The 15,936-nt window shown below is 38.1% G+C and overlaps 1 protein-coding gene across 2 annotated transcripts in view; it reads right to left on the bottom strand.

Moving 5' to 3' along the window:
- LOC101483792 (chemokine-like protein TAFA-5) overlaps window positions 1–15,936 on the bottom strand; it is a 48,189-nt gene that overhangs the window by 21,440 nt on the left and 10,813 nt on the right. For both annotated transcript variants that reach the window (XM_004556290.5, XM_004556289.3), the window contains exon 2: window positions 3,683–3,832. In XM_004556290.5, the coding sequence (XP_004556347.1) occupies window positions 3,683–3,832 (150 nt within the window). The remainder of the gene's footprint in view (window positions 1–3,682; window positions 3,833–15,936) is intronic.

Raw genomic sequence — 15,936 nt, 5'->3', positions numbered from 1 at the left:
AGCCTAGTTATTTAAATCTAAAACATGAATTGCTTTCTAAATATCTGCTTACTATTATTATGTCTGCATTGTTTTAAAAAAAGGGGGGTTTCAAAACTTTAGATTTTTAGATCAAAAAAATGATTGAATTTCTTACTAAATTTTTGTTTAAATTAGTAGTTTTTATTTCCTCATGTATACCACATTCCCCTGAAAGTCTCTTAATGTCTAACCAATAACAACACAGGATGGATGAATGCATTTCAAGGTGAATTACGTTGCAGAGTGTAGAAAACAGGAAAGAGACTTTGAATCAATAGTGTGAAATGGAGAATCAGTGGATTAATAGCATGTATCGGTAAGTACCCGAACACCTGTGAGCGCTGCATCACTACTCTGACAAATTAATGACTGCAATGCAGATCCATCCACCACCGCCAAGCACAGTTCATTTATCCAGAAAGCGAGGAGGCCATTTTGTAATGACTTCATTCATCAAAGAGGGTGACCTGAAGGAGGGTTGCTCCTTTGTCTCTGAGAATGAGACAATCCTACAGGAAAGAACACGTTAGGACTGAAGTGCAAATGAGGCAAACAAAAAATCCGTGCTAAACTTTAAAGTGGACACATCGACAGTACACTGAGAAAGGGTTTTTTTGTTTTGTTTTGTTTTTTAATTTGCTAGAAATTAAAAAATCTGTGCTAAACTTTTACGTGGACACAGACACCAGTTTTAATAGGATACTGTGGTGGTGAAAGGTATGTCATCACCTGAGTCTCTGCTCTGGAGCAGGTTTTCTTGAAGTATTCCACTATTCACTACAGGGATGCTATTAGCAGGTGATGGGCAGTGTCTGGTGTTAAAAAATATAGTGCTCAGAGGTTGTTTTGTGTGAACACTGTAAAGAATCTTTGTTTGTGGTCTCAAAGATGTCATGCTTTTTCATTTTTAACTTGTAGTTCTATTCCTGTTAACCAGTAAATAATGAGATAAATATCTAAATTTTAAATAAAGTTGATTTTTAAATAAAGTTTTTTTCCCTCAAGAACTGCAGATATTTTTTTTAACCTAAGATTACAAGAGAAAATACAAACTTGCGCTTTTGCCTGCAGTGTGAACGTAGCCAGAGAGACATGACTGACTGGGGAGACAGAGGGAACATGGAGGCAAGAAATGAAATGTGGAGCAAAGGGAGGACACAGAGACCGTAACTAGAAGCTAAAAAACACAATAAATTTAATATGAACAGAAAACCATCTACCAAACTCAAAACCATGAATAACAATAATCAAGGAATACAAATTAAAACGGATACAAAACGGCGTGACAAAAGAGGAGACAGCTACTGATGAAATGCAAAGAAACTTTGGGCTTTATCCATCTAGGCAGTGACTTTCTGAACTCCACATTCAAGAAGACAATTGGAAGAGTGAAAGCTTCACTTATGTTTTCTCATAAAATAGAAGTACTGGACTGATCTGTTGTCTTAGAACAGGGGTGTCGAACTAAAGGCCTCGAGGGCCGGTGTCCTGCAGGTTTTAGATTTCACCCTTGGTCAACACACCTGAATCAAATGATTAGTTCATTAGCAGGCCTCTGGAGAACTTCAAGACATGCTGAGGAGGTAAATTAGCCATTTGAATCAGCTGTGTTGGATCAAAGACACAAAACCTGCAGGACATCGGCCCTCGAGGCCTGGAGTTCGATACCTGTGTCTTTTTTTTGTATATTCCTAGAAAAACAATTATTCACAGTATGTTATATTATTTTAGTAAATATCTATTGGAGACCTATTCCAACAAATTTGAAATTAAATGATACCCTGTATCTGAAGTTCTTAAGCTAGTAAATACTGTCAAACAAGTCCTTTTTATGTTGACAAACTACCAGTTGTAGTCAATCGCGATGACTAAAGAGAATTTAATAGGCATCGTCAAATTAAAAATCATTGTGGAATCTTCAACACCACTTATTAAAAGACTTAACTGAATGCATATATACAGATTTTAAACGTGTATGTATACTTTTGACCCTGTATAGATTAGAGAAAATCCAAAATAAACCCAAACATGAGCAATACAAATTTAAAGTAAATAAAGATGCGTGCTGTAAGATCATTCCATCCTGGAAAAAAAACAGTTCAAAGAAATAAAAGTCTCAAATAACTATAATGAGTTTACATAAACTTCTGACCACAACTGCACTTTTATTATCTAGTATTCTATTAGACAGATGCAGCCAGCCATAGCAAACAGATTTACCATAGCATGCTCTAAAAATAAATTATACAAATACAATAAAAAACAAAACAAACAAAAAACAGGAAATGACAAAAGCAAATGCTCAAACAAACATAAACAAATGTAAACATAATAAAAAATATAGAAAAGTCAAATCAAAGATTATAGATAAGCAAATAAAAGTAAGATCACCAATACTGTCAGAGCTTTGCTATAAAAGCACGCTCATCTTGTCATCCAGCTAACCCTTCATATGTTATAGCTGTAAATTTAGTACAGAAATTTGTATCCAAACACAGAAACATGTTATTCCCATGAGTTAAGTTATATCCTAGAAAGCGGATTCTGTTCATCTGGATGTGGCGTGCTCAGTGGGAGACATATTTCATCACTCATCCAAGTGCCTTCAGCAAGCAGTACTTTTGTATAGCGCACTGTTATGTAATGTTACTTCTACACAAGAAACCAGTTTTTTTTAAGTTCATTTGTAACAGCTAAAAAGTTGTCAAATTAAACCAGGCCAACGTTTCTGTTTGTTTTACTGTTTGCTATTCAGCCTCAAAGCTTTTTTTTTTTGGATTCATTTGTATTATGACCAAAACAAATGCCACTGCTAATATGAGGTCGGTTTCACGATCATTGACATATGTGTAACCATTGATCAATAGCAATGAGTCTCTGTGGCTTTCAAACTCCAAAGCTTGATTGAGCAAAGAGTTATGGAAGCCATTTATGTGAAAAGGTAACATCCATCTTGGACCAGAGGCCGAGGCCTTATGGTTCAGCAAGGAGAGCATGTTCAGAGTCTGCTGGCAGACGAAGAAAAGGCTGTCTTCCTGCCGGAGCTCTGTTCCCACAATCTGAAAAATGCATATGTTACCCAGTTCCAGTGACACGGAGTTAGTCGATTGGAGTAGGTAAAAACCTCTCTCCCCTGTCTGAACAAAAATGTCTACACAGATGGACACATTTGTGTACACAAATTACACTTAATGGTACATCTTTTACTTACTTACAATGCTATGATTGGACCCATTCCTCAACTCTCTGTGAATGGTTCTCATTGCCATTGATCACTGGGCATATAAATTTGCATATTCATACTCACAAAACTGACCTCACAGCGCATTGTTAGTCATGGAGCAAGTTTTGGTCATCATGTAACTGTGCTGATTATAGGGTTGGGGAAACCTGCAGTCAGCTGAGACTGAAGAAGACACTAAAAACGCTGAGTCCAGATGAACATAACCAACTTTTTGGGATTTCCTTAGTTCATTTGTGGTAGCCAAAAAGGTGTTAAATGAAACCTGGCATTTTCTACCTCTTTTTACAGTTTGATATTCAAAATGTAAACTTTTTTTCCTGATTCACTGATTGTCTTATTTAACATAATATATTTTTATATATTATTCATCGTATTCACCAGTCAGCAGCAGTCGTCTGAGGACAGTGAGGATCTTACCATCCACACAGGCTGGTCTGGCTCTCGTCGTACCAGCAATCTGTTCCTTCTTGCAGGCGCAGCGAGCTGTCTGCCGTGCGATGGTCCTCCTGGGCTGGCTGCTGTCACGGTCCAGAGTCACAATCTCACAGGTCCCTGCTACCAGCTGGCCTGAGGGAAGCGAGCAGGAAAATCCCATAAACTTCATCGGTCAATTTAACTTTGATGACAATGTTTTACATTGTTTATTTTAACGATAATTGTACATCTTTAACACTTCATTTTCACTGAATACACTCAGCTTCCAGCTTAAAGTTTCAAAGCTAAGAACATCTCTAAACTTGTTTCCTGAACATGACAGTGACTTCAGGGTACTTAAATGATCTGCACAGTCACAAGCTCAGTCACAAGCTCTAAGTCCAAGAAAGCATCTTTGGGATATGATGGAATAGAAGATTTGGCTGTACAGTTGATGAATGTGAACCTTGCTGCATCTATGCCGCAAAGAATTAAGGTAGTTCTGAAGGTAAAAGGAGTCCCATCTGGTATGAGCAAGTGTACCTAAAGAAAGTTACCGGTGGCTGTATAATAATCAGGCCCCATCTTATCTTAATGACCTTGTAGTACCATATCACCCTATTAGAGCACTTCGCTCTCGCTCTGCAGGCCTACTTGTTGTTCCTAGAGTATTTAAAAGTAGAATGGGAGGCAGAGCCTTCAGTTTTCAGGCCCCTCTTCTGTGGAACCAGCTTCCAGTTTGGATTCGGGAGACAGACACTATCTCTACTTTTAAGATTAGGCTTAAAACTTTCCTTTTTGCTAAAGCATATAGTTAGGGCTGGATCAGGTGACCCTGAATCCTCCCTTAGTTATGCTGCAATAGACGTAGGCTGCCGGGGGATTCCCATGATGCATTGAGTTTTTCCTTTCCAGTCACCTTTCTCACTCACTATGTATTAACAGACCTCTCTGCACTGAATCATATCTGTTATTAACCTCTGTCTCTCTTCCACAGCATGTCTTTATCCTGTCTTCCTTCTCTTACCCCAACCGGTCGCAGCAGATGGCCGCCCCTCCCTGAGCCTGGTTCTGCCGGAGGTTTCTTCCTGTTAAAAGGGAGTTTTTCCTTTCCACTGTCGCCAAAGTGCTTGCTCATAGGGGGTCATATGATTGTTGGGTTTTTCTCTGTATCTATGAAGCGCCTTGAGCCGACTTTTGTTGTGATTTGGCGCTATATAAATAAAATTGAATTGAATTGAATAATCATATCATGTCATGATTTTCATGTGAGAAATGAGCTTTCAAGCTCCTACTTTAACATGAAGGCTTTGAAAAACATTTGTAGGGACCCATACAATTTGCCCATACAACCCCTCACCCCTTCACCTATGCAGATGTATAATTAATCCTCAGAAACAAAATTAAAGTGCCTTTATTACAATAACACATTCTGTCAATTTGTTATTTAAATAAATATTTCTCATGAAAAGGAAAAAATAGAGAGCAGTGGAATCGAATCACAGTAGAAGATTAAAGCCTTGGGATTTGAAGAGGTTGGGTGTATGTGGTTTCTGTGGTGACTGCAGCAGTCCCCCCTGCATGCTGATGAACTGTCATCAATAGGGCTATGGATGGACCATCGCCTTTCCAGAGAGGTCCTGACTCACAACAGCCAGGAGCTCAGAAAAGAGAAAACAAGAGGCTCCGTTCAGAGAGGGGTCAGCAGGGTCACAATATGAAAAACAGCAACGACAATAGAATAGCAGCAGTGCCCACAGCAACAGCCACAAAAACAAGGGGAAAAGTTCATTAAAGATGAGGCATTTTCAAAAGGTTCAGCAGCATTACTCCCTGGGCAGCTGGTCATTTTTGTCAACAGGCATGTCTGGAAAACACCTTTGTGGACACAAATTTTTCCAAAAGAACAAAAGAGAAAAACAGAGAAGGAGATGTTTGTTCTGCCCTATGAGGTTTTTAACAGCTGGGCATAGAATGGGAGGTCAGATATCCACGGCACCTTTGAGGGACCTCCTGAAACGTAATAATTAATTCTTGTATACTATCTGTAATATGTTCTTCTTCATTTATACCTGTTCTTTATGGTTCTTTTGTGATCTATTTATTTAATTTATACACTCATTATATTCGTCATGGGCAGAATGGTGGCACAGTAGTTAGCACTGTTGCTTCACAGAATGTTCTTGAGTTTGATTCTAACATCTGGCGAGGGCCTTTGTGTGAATCACAGAAAAAGTTTCTGGCACAACTTCACCTACTTCCAAGGTGCATGGAGAGGATGAAACAATTCACAATGCAGGAACTCCCGCAACGCTTAAGGGAAGAGGAACAACTTTATTATGTGACCAACGCTTTTCGGCTTGTGGCCTTCATCAGGGTCATAGTAAAACATTGTAGAAGTTTGCTTAAATAAAAGACAGGGAACAGAAAAAAAATTCAAAATAACCAATCACATCTTCATAGATAGATAAGATAATGTATAACAGGTTGGTATTTGGTTAAGTCACACCCAAGTAAACATACTGGACTAGATCATTAATGATGAAGATAATCATCAATAATAAGGGACATAATCCCCAGCTGTCTCAAAATAACACGTGTGAAATACATAAAAAGAATATTATGAATATACAAACAAAAAAAAAAACATAAAATGGTTACAAATGACAGCATTTCATAAAAAAATAAGGAGGTTGGTGCAGCAGTTAAGAAACAAGAGGAAGTCATAACATGAAAACACATTTGTGGAAAGGTCCTCATTTATGTCTCTACAATGTAAAATCTCTCAAATGTAGACTTAAAACGAGATGTCTAGAATGCTACACCTTCTTTTGCTGATAAAATAAATATAAATAAATAAATAAACATTACCCATGCGAGAATATTGTAACTGGGAAAAAATAATAATAAAAACATTAAAAATATAAAAAGGTTTAAGCTCACAAAAATTCATTGATAGAAAAATCCTCATTCACACCTCTAGGGTGCAGACTTTTAAAACGGAATATCCAAAATGCTTCTCTTTTTTTCCGGATAAAATTAGTATTACCACCTCTTTGGTTTAGTTTAATTGCTTCAATGCCAAGAAAAAATAAAGGTGAACTTGGATGTTTATCATTGAAGCGTCTTGCAACAGGGTTGGTTAGATCATTCCTCTTGATCGAACTTCTGTGTTCATTAATTCGATCTTTTAGAGGGCAGGATGTTTCTCTTATATATATTTTAATGCATGGGCACTGTATCATGTAGATTACATTTTTAGTTCAGCATGTGATAAAGCCCTTTATTGCAATGGTTTTGTTACTTATAGGGTCTTTGAATGATTTTACATTTTTGGTGTATTGACAATTAATGCATGACCCACACTTGAAATTACCTTGTACGTTATGGCTTATTAGGATTTTATCTGAAGTATTAGGGTCCTGGCAAGCTCTATCTTTAATATTCCTTCCTCTCCTATAGGTTATCATTGGTGGTTCCTTATACAGGGAGTGCAGAATTATTAGGCAAATGAGTATTTTGTCCACATCATCCTCTTCATGCATGTTGTCTTACTCCAAGCTGTATAGGCTCGAAAGCCTACTACCAATTAAGCATATTAGGTGATGTGCGTCTCTGTAATGAGAAGGGGTGTGGTCTAATGACATCAACACCCTATATCAGGTGTGCATAATTATTAGGCAACGTCCTTTCCTTTGGCAAAATGGGTCAAAAGAAGGACTTGACAGGCTCAGAAAAGTCAAAAATAGTGAGATATCTTGCAGAGGGATGCAGCAGTCTCAAAATTGCAAAGCTTCTGAAGCGTGATCATCCAACAATCAAGCGTTTCATTCAAAATAGTCAACAGGGTCGCAAGAAGCGTGTGGAAAAACCAAGGCGCAAAATAACTGCCCATGAACTGAGAAAAGTCAAGCGTGCAGCTGCCAAGATGCCACTTGCCACCAGTTTGGCCATATTTCAGAGCTGCAACATCACTGGAGTGCCCAAAAGCACAAGCTGTGCAATACTCAGAGACATGGCCAAGGTAAGAAAGGCTGAAAGACGACCACCACTGAACAAGACACACAAGCTGAAACGTCAAGACTGGGCCAAGAAATATCTCAAGACTGATTTTTCTAAGGTTTTATGGACTGATGAAATGAGAGTGAGTCTTGATGGGCCAGATGGATGGGCCCGTGGCTGGATTGGTGAAGGGCAGAGAGCTCCAGTCCGACTCAGATGCCAGCAAGGTGGAGGTGGTGTACTGGTTTGGGCTGGTATCATCAAAGATGAGCTTGTGGGGCCTTTTCGGGTTGAGGATGGAGTCAAGCTCAACTCCCAGTCCTACTGCCAGTTTCTGGAAGACACCTTCTTCAAGCAGTGGTACAGGAAGAAGTCTGCATCCTTCAAGAAAAACATGATTTTCATGCAGGACAATGCTCCATCACACGCGTCCAAGTACTCCACAGCGTGGCTGGCAAGAAAGGGTATAAAAGAAGAAAAACTAATGACATGGCCACCTTGTTCACCTGATCTGAACCCCATTGAGAACCTGTGGTCCATCATCAAATGTGAGATTTACAAGGAGGGAAAACAGTACACCTCTCTGAACAGTGTCTGGGAGGCTGTGGTTGGTGCTGCACGCAATGTTGATGGTGAACAGATCAAAACACTGACAGAATCCATGGATGGCAGGCTTTTGAGTGTCCTTGCAAAGAAAGGTGGCTATATTGGTCGCTGATTTGTTTTTGTTTTGTTTTTGAATGTCAGAAATGTATATTTGTGAATGTGGAGATGTTATATTGGTTTCACTGGTAAAAATAAATAATTGAAATGGGTATATATTTGTTTTTTGTTAAGTTGCCTAATAATTATGCACAGTAATAGTCACCTGCACACACAGATATTCCCCTAAAATAGCTAAAACTAAAAACAAACTAAAAACTACTTCCAAAAACATTCAGCTTTGATATTAATGAGTTTTTTGGGTTCATTGAGAACATGGTTGTTGTTCAATAATAAAATTATTCCTCAAAAATACAACTTGCCTAATAATTCTGCACTCCCTGTAGGTACCTAATAGGTTTGGGTCATTTTGAAGTATATGCCAGTGTTTTAAAATGATTTCTTTAATGGTTCTGGTTTTTGGTGTAAAAGTTGTGCAAAAGACAAGGTTAGATTTAAGTTTTGGAGATTTCTTAGTTGCTAAATAGAAATCCCTGCTTACTTAATTCACCTTCTCTTCTGCAGATCTTAACCACTCCTCTTTGTATTTTCTTTCTTTAAATTTGTTCAACATTGTTCTTTGCTCTCATTATATTCATCTGGAATTTCACAGATACGTTTGAGTCTAATCAATTGGCTTGAAGTAATGTATTCCAATCAGTGGGTTTAGAATAGAGACAGGTGGATAGAGATTTGTCTTTTTTTGTTACTTTTATGTCCACAAAGTTAATTTCTTCAGTACTGTAATTGAGGATGAAATGTAAGCCTGCAAAATGTCCATTAAGGAATTCTACGAACTGTAGTAATATAGAGACTGGTCCTTTCTGAGCGGTGAAGTTAGCATGTTCTCCCTGTGTTTGCCTGGGTTCTCTCTGGGTATTCTGGCTTCTTCCCAACTAACCCCACTAACAGGCAGTTAGTGGGGTTTGGTTAATTGGTCATTCTAAATTGCCCATAGGTTTGAATGTGAGTAAAATGGTTGTTTGTCTGTCTCTCTGTGTTAGCCCTGCATCAGGTTGGCGACCTATCGGGGATAGGCTCAAACCCTCCCCAAGGACCCTGATAAGGATAAGTGGAAGAGAATAGATGGATGGATTACAATCATCACGTATACCCATTTTATCAAAAAGAAACACAAACATATTTAAGAAATCACAAGTACTAATTGTTTATTTAGTTACATGAAGTGCTTTCAAATGTCTGTTTCTGTTTCTGTTGTCTTTGATCATTCATATAGTTGTTATCAGTGTTGAGTAAGTTACTTTAAATTAGTAACTTAGTTACATTACTAGTTACTTCTATCAAAAGTAACTCAGTTACTTCAAGTTACTCGTTACTTTCAACGTAACTAGTTACTAGGGAAAGTAACTTTGGTTTTAGTCAGAATTCTCTTGTTAATGTGTTTCTTCCATAACTTTGCCAGTCTTCTAGCTTGCTTACTTGCCACAAGTGCACTGTGCCACCTACCAATAGAAAAACAAAGTGCATATTTCCACGAGAGAAATCCCACGCCTGGACCGTCATTGACTGCTGCCATGATTCTAGCCTACGTCACAGTGTCATGTGCGCTTTTTACATCCAACACAAAAACTGCAGTCGTGGTGCTTTCGATTGTAGTCAGAACTCGGAAATTCTGCCTTCCGAATAGGAAGATGTAGGCAACACCAGACTGCAGATGAGCTGCATACAGGGCTGGACTGGGACTATAATCGTTCCAGGCATTTTGACTAGAGACCGGCCCGCCATTATGGGAAAAATTATAAAGCCTTTGAATGAAAATAAACACTGTTGTGACAGTGATGTTCCCTGTTTTGATGGTATATATGTAACAATCTATCAATCGTTTGTTGTAAGATTCAGATAATTATTTTTTAAAAGTAAGACATTTTAAATGAGAATAAGAAAGAAAAGTATTTTTTTGTGCCCTCCTTTCCCTGTTAATGCCCTACTTGGCCCCCTGGCAAAAGCTTTGCTAGACCCGCCCCTGCACAATTACCAGCTGTCAGCTACGTAAAAAAAGATCCTGGTGTTATTTGTCTCTCAGAAACAGTTCATAACTTCCCTTCAACTCATTCATGTTAACTAAAAGGTAAACCTGTTTATAATATAAACCAGATAAATCACTCAGACCAGCGGCCGCCTCGGGTCTCTCCTCCTGCCTCTCCTTTCCCTCATCCACCTGCCATTCTCCACCACTTGCTAATGTTACTGAATCTGTGGAAGCTCCGCGATAGCCACCACACGAAGTAACGAATAACGAGCCTATCTAAATCCCAGTAACGACTAACGCGTTCCTGATTTTTGCATAATAACTAGTTACCGTGCTCGTTACCACAATAATAACGTAGTTACTGTAACGCGTTACTTAATAACGCGTTAGTCCCTACACTGGTTGTTATGGAGATAATATTCAGTTGCACATGTCATTTTGTATATTTAAATTTACATGATCTGTCCTTTAGATCTGATTAACTTGATGGCAGCCAATTATCATGCATTAAATATGCAAAAAACAAAAAGGGCTTTTTTTGTGTGTGTACCTAATAATTTCCTCTGAATGGTGACTGAGAATCTTAGATCCATCACATCTCAGCCACCTGGAATTAGTGTTCCTTCTGATCAGATGTTCAGTTGTTATAAACATGTTGGTTGTTTTGTACCATCCAGTTTCTATCATCTGCTGAAGAGTGTCCATTTTACAGCTTTCACAGTTCAGTTGTTATAAATGACTATTCCTTTGCCCCACCAAATCCCTGGATCACCTAAAAATGACCCCACATGCCCCTGCAAGCCTTCTCACAAGGCTTCTTTACACTGGCCTTCTATAAATTTTAGGGATCAGTTTAAGATTTTGGTGATCACTTTTCTGTAAGCGGTCTATGCAGTTTTAATACTATTTTTCATTGAGTTTAAATAATTCGAGAACAGCTTCACAGCCTCTCTCAGAGGCCACTCTGTCCTTCAGCTGCTTTTGTATTCATTCTGTCATTCTGTGGTTGGGGCTGTTTGAAATACTGGCTGCTGGGGTGAAAAGCCTGTCAGACTGAAACATGGCAGAGTGTCAGAAGTGCTTGGGAGCTCAGAGGTTCTGAAGCAGCATGCAGTGTTTGCTGTCAGCAACGCCTCGATGAAACATGAATAAAGGCGCAGTGCTGTTGTTTCTATCAGCTCGGAGTCATTGCTGCTGTCCGTCACAGAAGTAATCACTCAGGAGGATTAATGTCTTTGTGACAAGGCATACTTTCTCCTCTTCAAAACACACAGGATCCTTTAAGTGCAGGAAAATGGCATTATCGAAACAATAGATGAAAACATCAAATGAGCAACAAAAAGTGTCAGTATGCAAACAAATTACCCCCCTAGTGTAGAGAAGGCTTGCTGTATTACTTCAACTTTGTTAGATAAAAAAAACTACAACATGCTTTCTCCTAAAGTCTTTTAATGGCAGGAGCTCACCCCTCAGTTTACATATAAGTCACAAGTCCACTTGTTTCTGTTTTTTTTTGTTTGGTTTTTTTATTCCAAATGTATGGTTCATTACCAGAGTGCAAACTCAGAGTGTCACACTCAAGAGTGAGTCACCACATACAATAATATTGACATTAAGAGTGAAGCTGAGGGCTTGCACTTAAAACACAACAGTATATACTAATAAAACAGGAAATTCGAGAAAAAAAAACCCCACACCGTGTGTCTCTAATACAAGCCTGTCTTTAAATGGAGTTGTGACTTTCTGTACATGAGGTTCATACGGGGCTGGTTATTATTTGAGGACAGACACTAATCAAAAGATGCAATGCTAAAACTGAGCTCTGTGCTGATGAAACACATACAAAGAAAACAGTTTCATAAAAGTGAGTCTAACAGTAACATGATCTTTCCTAACACTAACACTGCACACAACTTTGTGCTGAGACTACACTTTTGATGAAGTTCAGGTGTGCACACAGGTGTACACACAAGTGTTCACACAGGTGTGCACACAGGTGCTCACACACACACACTAAATTGGGCTGCTGTTGCCTCTAAAAATATCTTGCATTATTAGTACTCTGTGCTGCTCAGTAACATTGTCATTGTTATTTATGCTGGTCGTTGCCGTGGTTTCTCTGCTGTTTTTTCCCCTCAACAGGTGTTGAGAAAAAAAAAGTTTCTCTGTGTTTTTCCTCTTCTCCTCTATTTTTCTCTCACTGTCTTTCTCTTAACTTTCTCCCCCAACTTCACTTTCTTTCATTTATTTCCTTTTCTGTTTCCTGGGTTGTAATAATCCAAAACAAAAACTCCTAATAAAGTTCTAATAAAATATGACCATCAAGTGGACCATTATAGTCAATGCCACTATGCTCCACTTGTGAAAGTAAATCTGTTTGGCGTTTTTTGGCCTTCAGACAACAATTCTGATTGCTACACTGGTGGACAGGCCAGGGGGGGGAAATGAAGTTCATAATTACATATGACAGCCTGCATTAATAGCACTCCAGCTATCTCTCTGGTGTGACCTCCCGCTTCTGTTAACCTCAAGGCAGCATGGAAACTGATCACTGCCTGAGAGTTACCATGATAGTAGTTATGACACTTCTCCCTCTTTCTCCTCTCTGTATAAAATCAGGTCTGTAAGATTTGTCAAATCACTGATTTACTTTCCGGTTCCAAAAGGCCAAAGTTAATCTTGGGGAGATGACATTTCTCCATCGCTTTGTTTGCTCTCATACCAACAAATGACACTAATACAGTTAGAAAGTAAGAAAAACTGCTGTCTGTCCGGACTTTCTTTCTGACCTCAGGAATTTTTTCCATCAACCTAATTCATTATGTTTTCTTGGTCTCAGGGATTTCTCTGGTTTTTGAATTTGATATTTTAATTTTGATATTATTCCAGTCATGTTAAACTTCAGGTCTGATTTTTAAAAAATCCTGCTCATTTAATTATCATTGCAATCATTAGTTTTAGTTGAATTTTGATTGTGAATTGTGATTTTGAATTTAAGTTCCTGTTTGTTAATTTCTCCACTGGAAAAACTCTGTTCAAGTTTTACTTTAAAAGTGGACAAGAAAAATAACCTTTTTGTCAAGACATTTCACTGTAAGAGGCACAGTTGTAGCTGAACTTAACAGGACTAAAGCTGACATTCAGCATCATCCTTTGTTTTACAGCAGTACACTTTCTGTGCAGACTACCTGCCAGTGGGTCCTTCCTCTGATCTCTGCTGTTTCTCTCTGCAGTGAAACACTTGTATGATTTTTACTCCACTGTTTGGCCAAACGAATCGCTTTAAACTCGGCTGTAGCAGAAAAGCTCAGATTACAGGAAAATAATAACAGTTACAGGACATTGTTTTTTCCACTTGTATTGCTGTTTCCTTACCAGTGGGAGCTGACACACAATCTATTCATGGAGATGACAAAAGATAAACTGACACCCAGTGGATATGACCTTTTATTATCTATTGTCTTTTTTTCAATTTCCCTGCAAATTGAATTGTTTACCGTAAGAGGGAAGAAAGAAGAATAATGATGAGGGTGAAACTGATTTTGACGTGATAAAGCAGCTGTCTGCTGGCCCTCTGATGACAGTTAATGAGTCTATTATTGTGCACCAGGAAACAAATTCAGAATCCAGCAACGGGTGAGATGGAAGTCTCTAAAGCAGCTTGTTCTCAGACGGCAAACTAGCAAACTATCAAAGAAGTCAGAGGTTGTGTTTAACATGACGTAGAGCAACTTTTGGAGAGGAAGTATTAAAACAAATCTACAGAGACACCAAACTGTTAACTATTTGTTTGTTTGTTTTTTACTTCTTTTTCCTGCCTCCTGTCTTTCTTTGTCTTTTCTTTCCCCTTTCTTCAGTGTAATGCGTGGTTAGCATTACTGTGGAAATTTACAATTACTTTCATTGTGGGTATTTTGTATGTTTTTTTTTATTTCCTGGATTTATGATTGCTTTCACTGCCCATATTAGTTTCACCAGTGTTCTATCACTCAATGACCTCTCTGTGTATTTATTGTGGCCTTTACTGTAGATTGTATGTTTGATGCTTGATATTTGCCACTGTGGCATCAAATATCCATTAAGCTAATCCATCCACACAAGCTAATAAAGATTTCTAGCAAAATGCATTCATAAACTGTGCAGAACAATGCACAGACACAGAAATCTGCTTATGTGTTCAAGGTAACAGAAGGAATGTCTGTTATTATTGTTATTATTTCCAATTTTAATTAATGACACATTTAATTGATACCTTTGTTGCATCTATTAGGTAGACCATGTAAGTATATTATTAAAGTGCAATGTTAAATATCAGGGAAAACTTTGATTTATAAATATGAAATGTAAAAAGATAAAATGAAATGCATAACTGAAATAATTACATAATTGAAATACAAAAAATATTACTACAATATTATTATATAATATTATTATTATATAATATTCAGCAATATATTATTATTAAAAATTATTATTTGCTTTTTTTAAATATAGAAGCCCATGGATAGTGACAGCGTCTGCTGTAACAACAATCACAGAAAGCATGTTAGCATATGCTGCACACATGTGACATACAACCAGCCAGCTGCAGAGAAGCTACATGACCTGCGAGAACATGACAGAGTGTTGCATGTGCAAAAGAGTGATGTACCACATAGCGTTGGCATCGTGAACATTGGTATTTCAGAAATAAACCTCTCGTTTTGATTGAGTGATGAGACTTTAACCACCCACCCTTCAAAAGAAGCTGCCATCGTCAGTCACATTCAGTGTTGCTTCCAAATAGGATTTTTTTTTAAGGTTTTGAATTGTATATTACCCTTTCTTAAACCCTGGAGTCCGACTCCTCTATTTTGCACAGGAACATATAGTTTAACTTTTTTAAAACGAATGTTTTCAGTTGAGCTCGTGTTTCTGCTGAAGACACTTTTATTTTGGAAATCAAAGCTTGTCAGTGTTTTGTGCACACACGGCAACAGATCCTATCTTGTCTAGCTGAGCCAAGGGGGTTTTGGCTTTTTTTTGTCACACTTCCATGCTTACCGCTGAATCACTCGCTGATGTGCCTCCTCCAGACCCATTTATTCAAATCCAATTACACTCTCTGGAGCTTTTCGCTTTCTTAATTTTTGTTGTGTGTTTTTTTTCCTCAGCTGATGATTCCCTCTTTCATTCAGTTGCTGTGTTCATAATTCCCATGAATATATGCTCAACTTAATGGAGCATTGAAAATTAATTTGGGCTCTGAAGGTTCCTTAGTTAAGCTTTCAACACCGCAGGCACAACAGCGTGTCTGCTGCATAACAGGTTTGTTTCCAGGATCTAAACGAGCTTTATGAGCAGGCAGATAAAAGGAAGGAAACACAAAGTAAACAGACAGCATAAGGAAATTAAACTTGATCTGCGGTTTGTCTTCATTAAAGTGTTTCACACTGTGATGATCAATGAAAAAGAGACAACCAAAACAACGTTCTACAACTGATCTTTTATACTGTGCTTTTTTTACCTTGTGTTTTGATGTCATGTAAACTGGCAGACCGTTTTACAAAAACGACTCTGCAGA

This window comes from Maylandia zebra, linkage group LG7 (genome assembly GCF_041146795.1).
Source record: "Maylandia zebra isolate NMK-2024a linkage group LG7, Mzebra_GT3a, whole genome shotgun sequence".
Lineage (NCBI taxonomy): Eukaryota > Metazoa > Chordata > Actinopteri > Cichliformes > Cichlidae > Maylandia > Maylandia zebra.
Note: the sequence above shows the minus strand (reverse complement) of the source record. Positions and strands in the feature narration are given on the sequence as shown.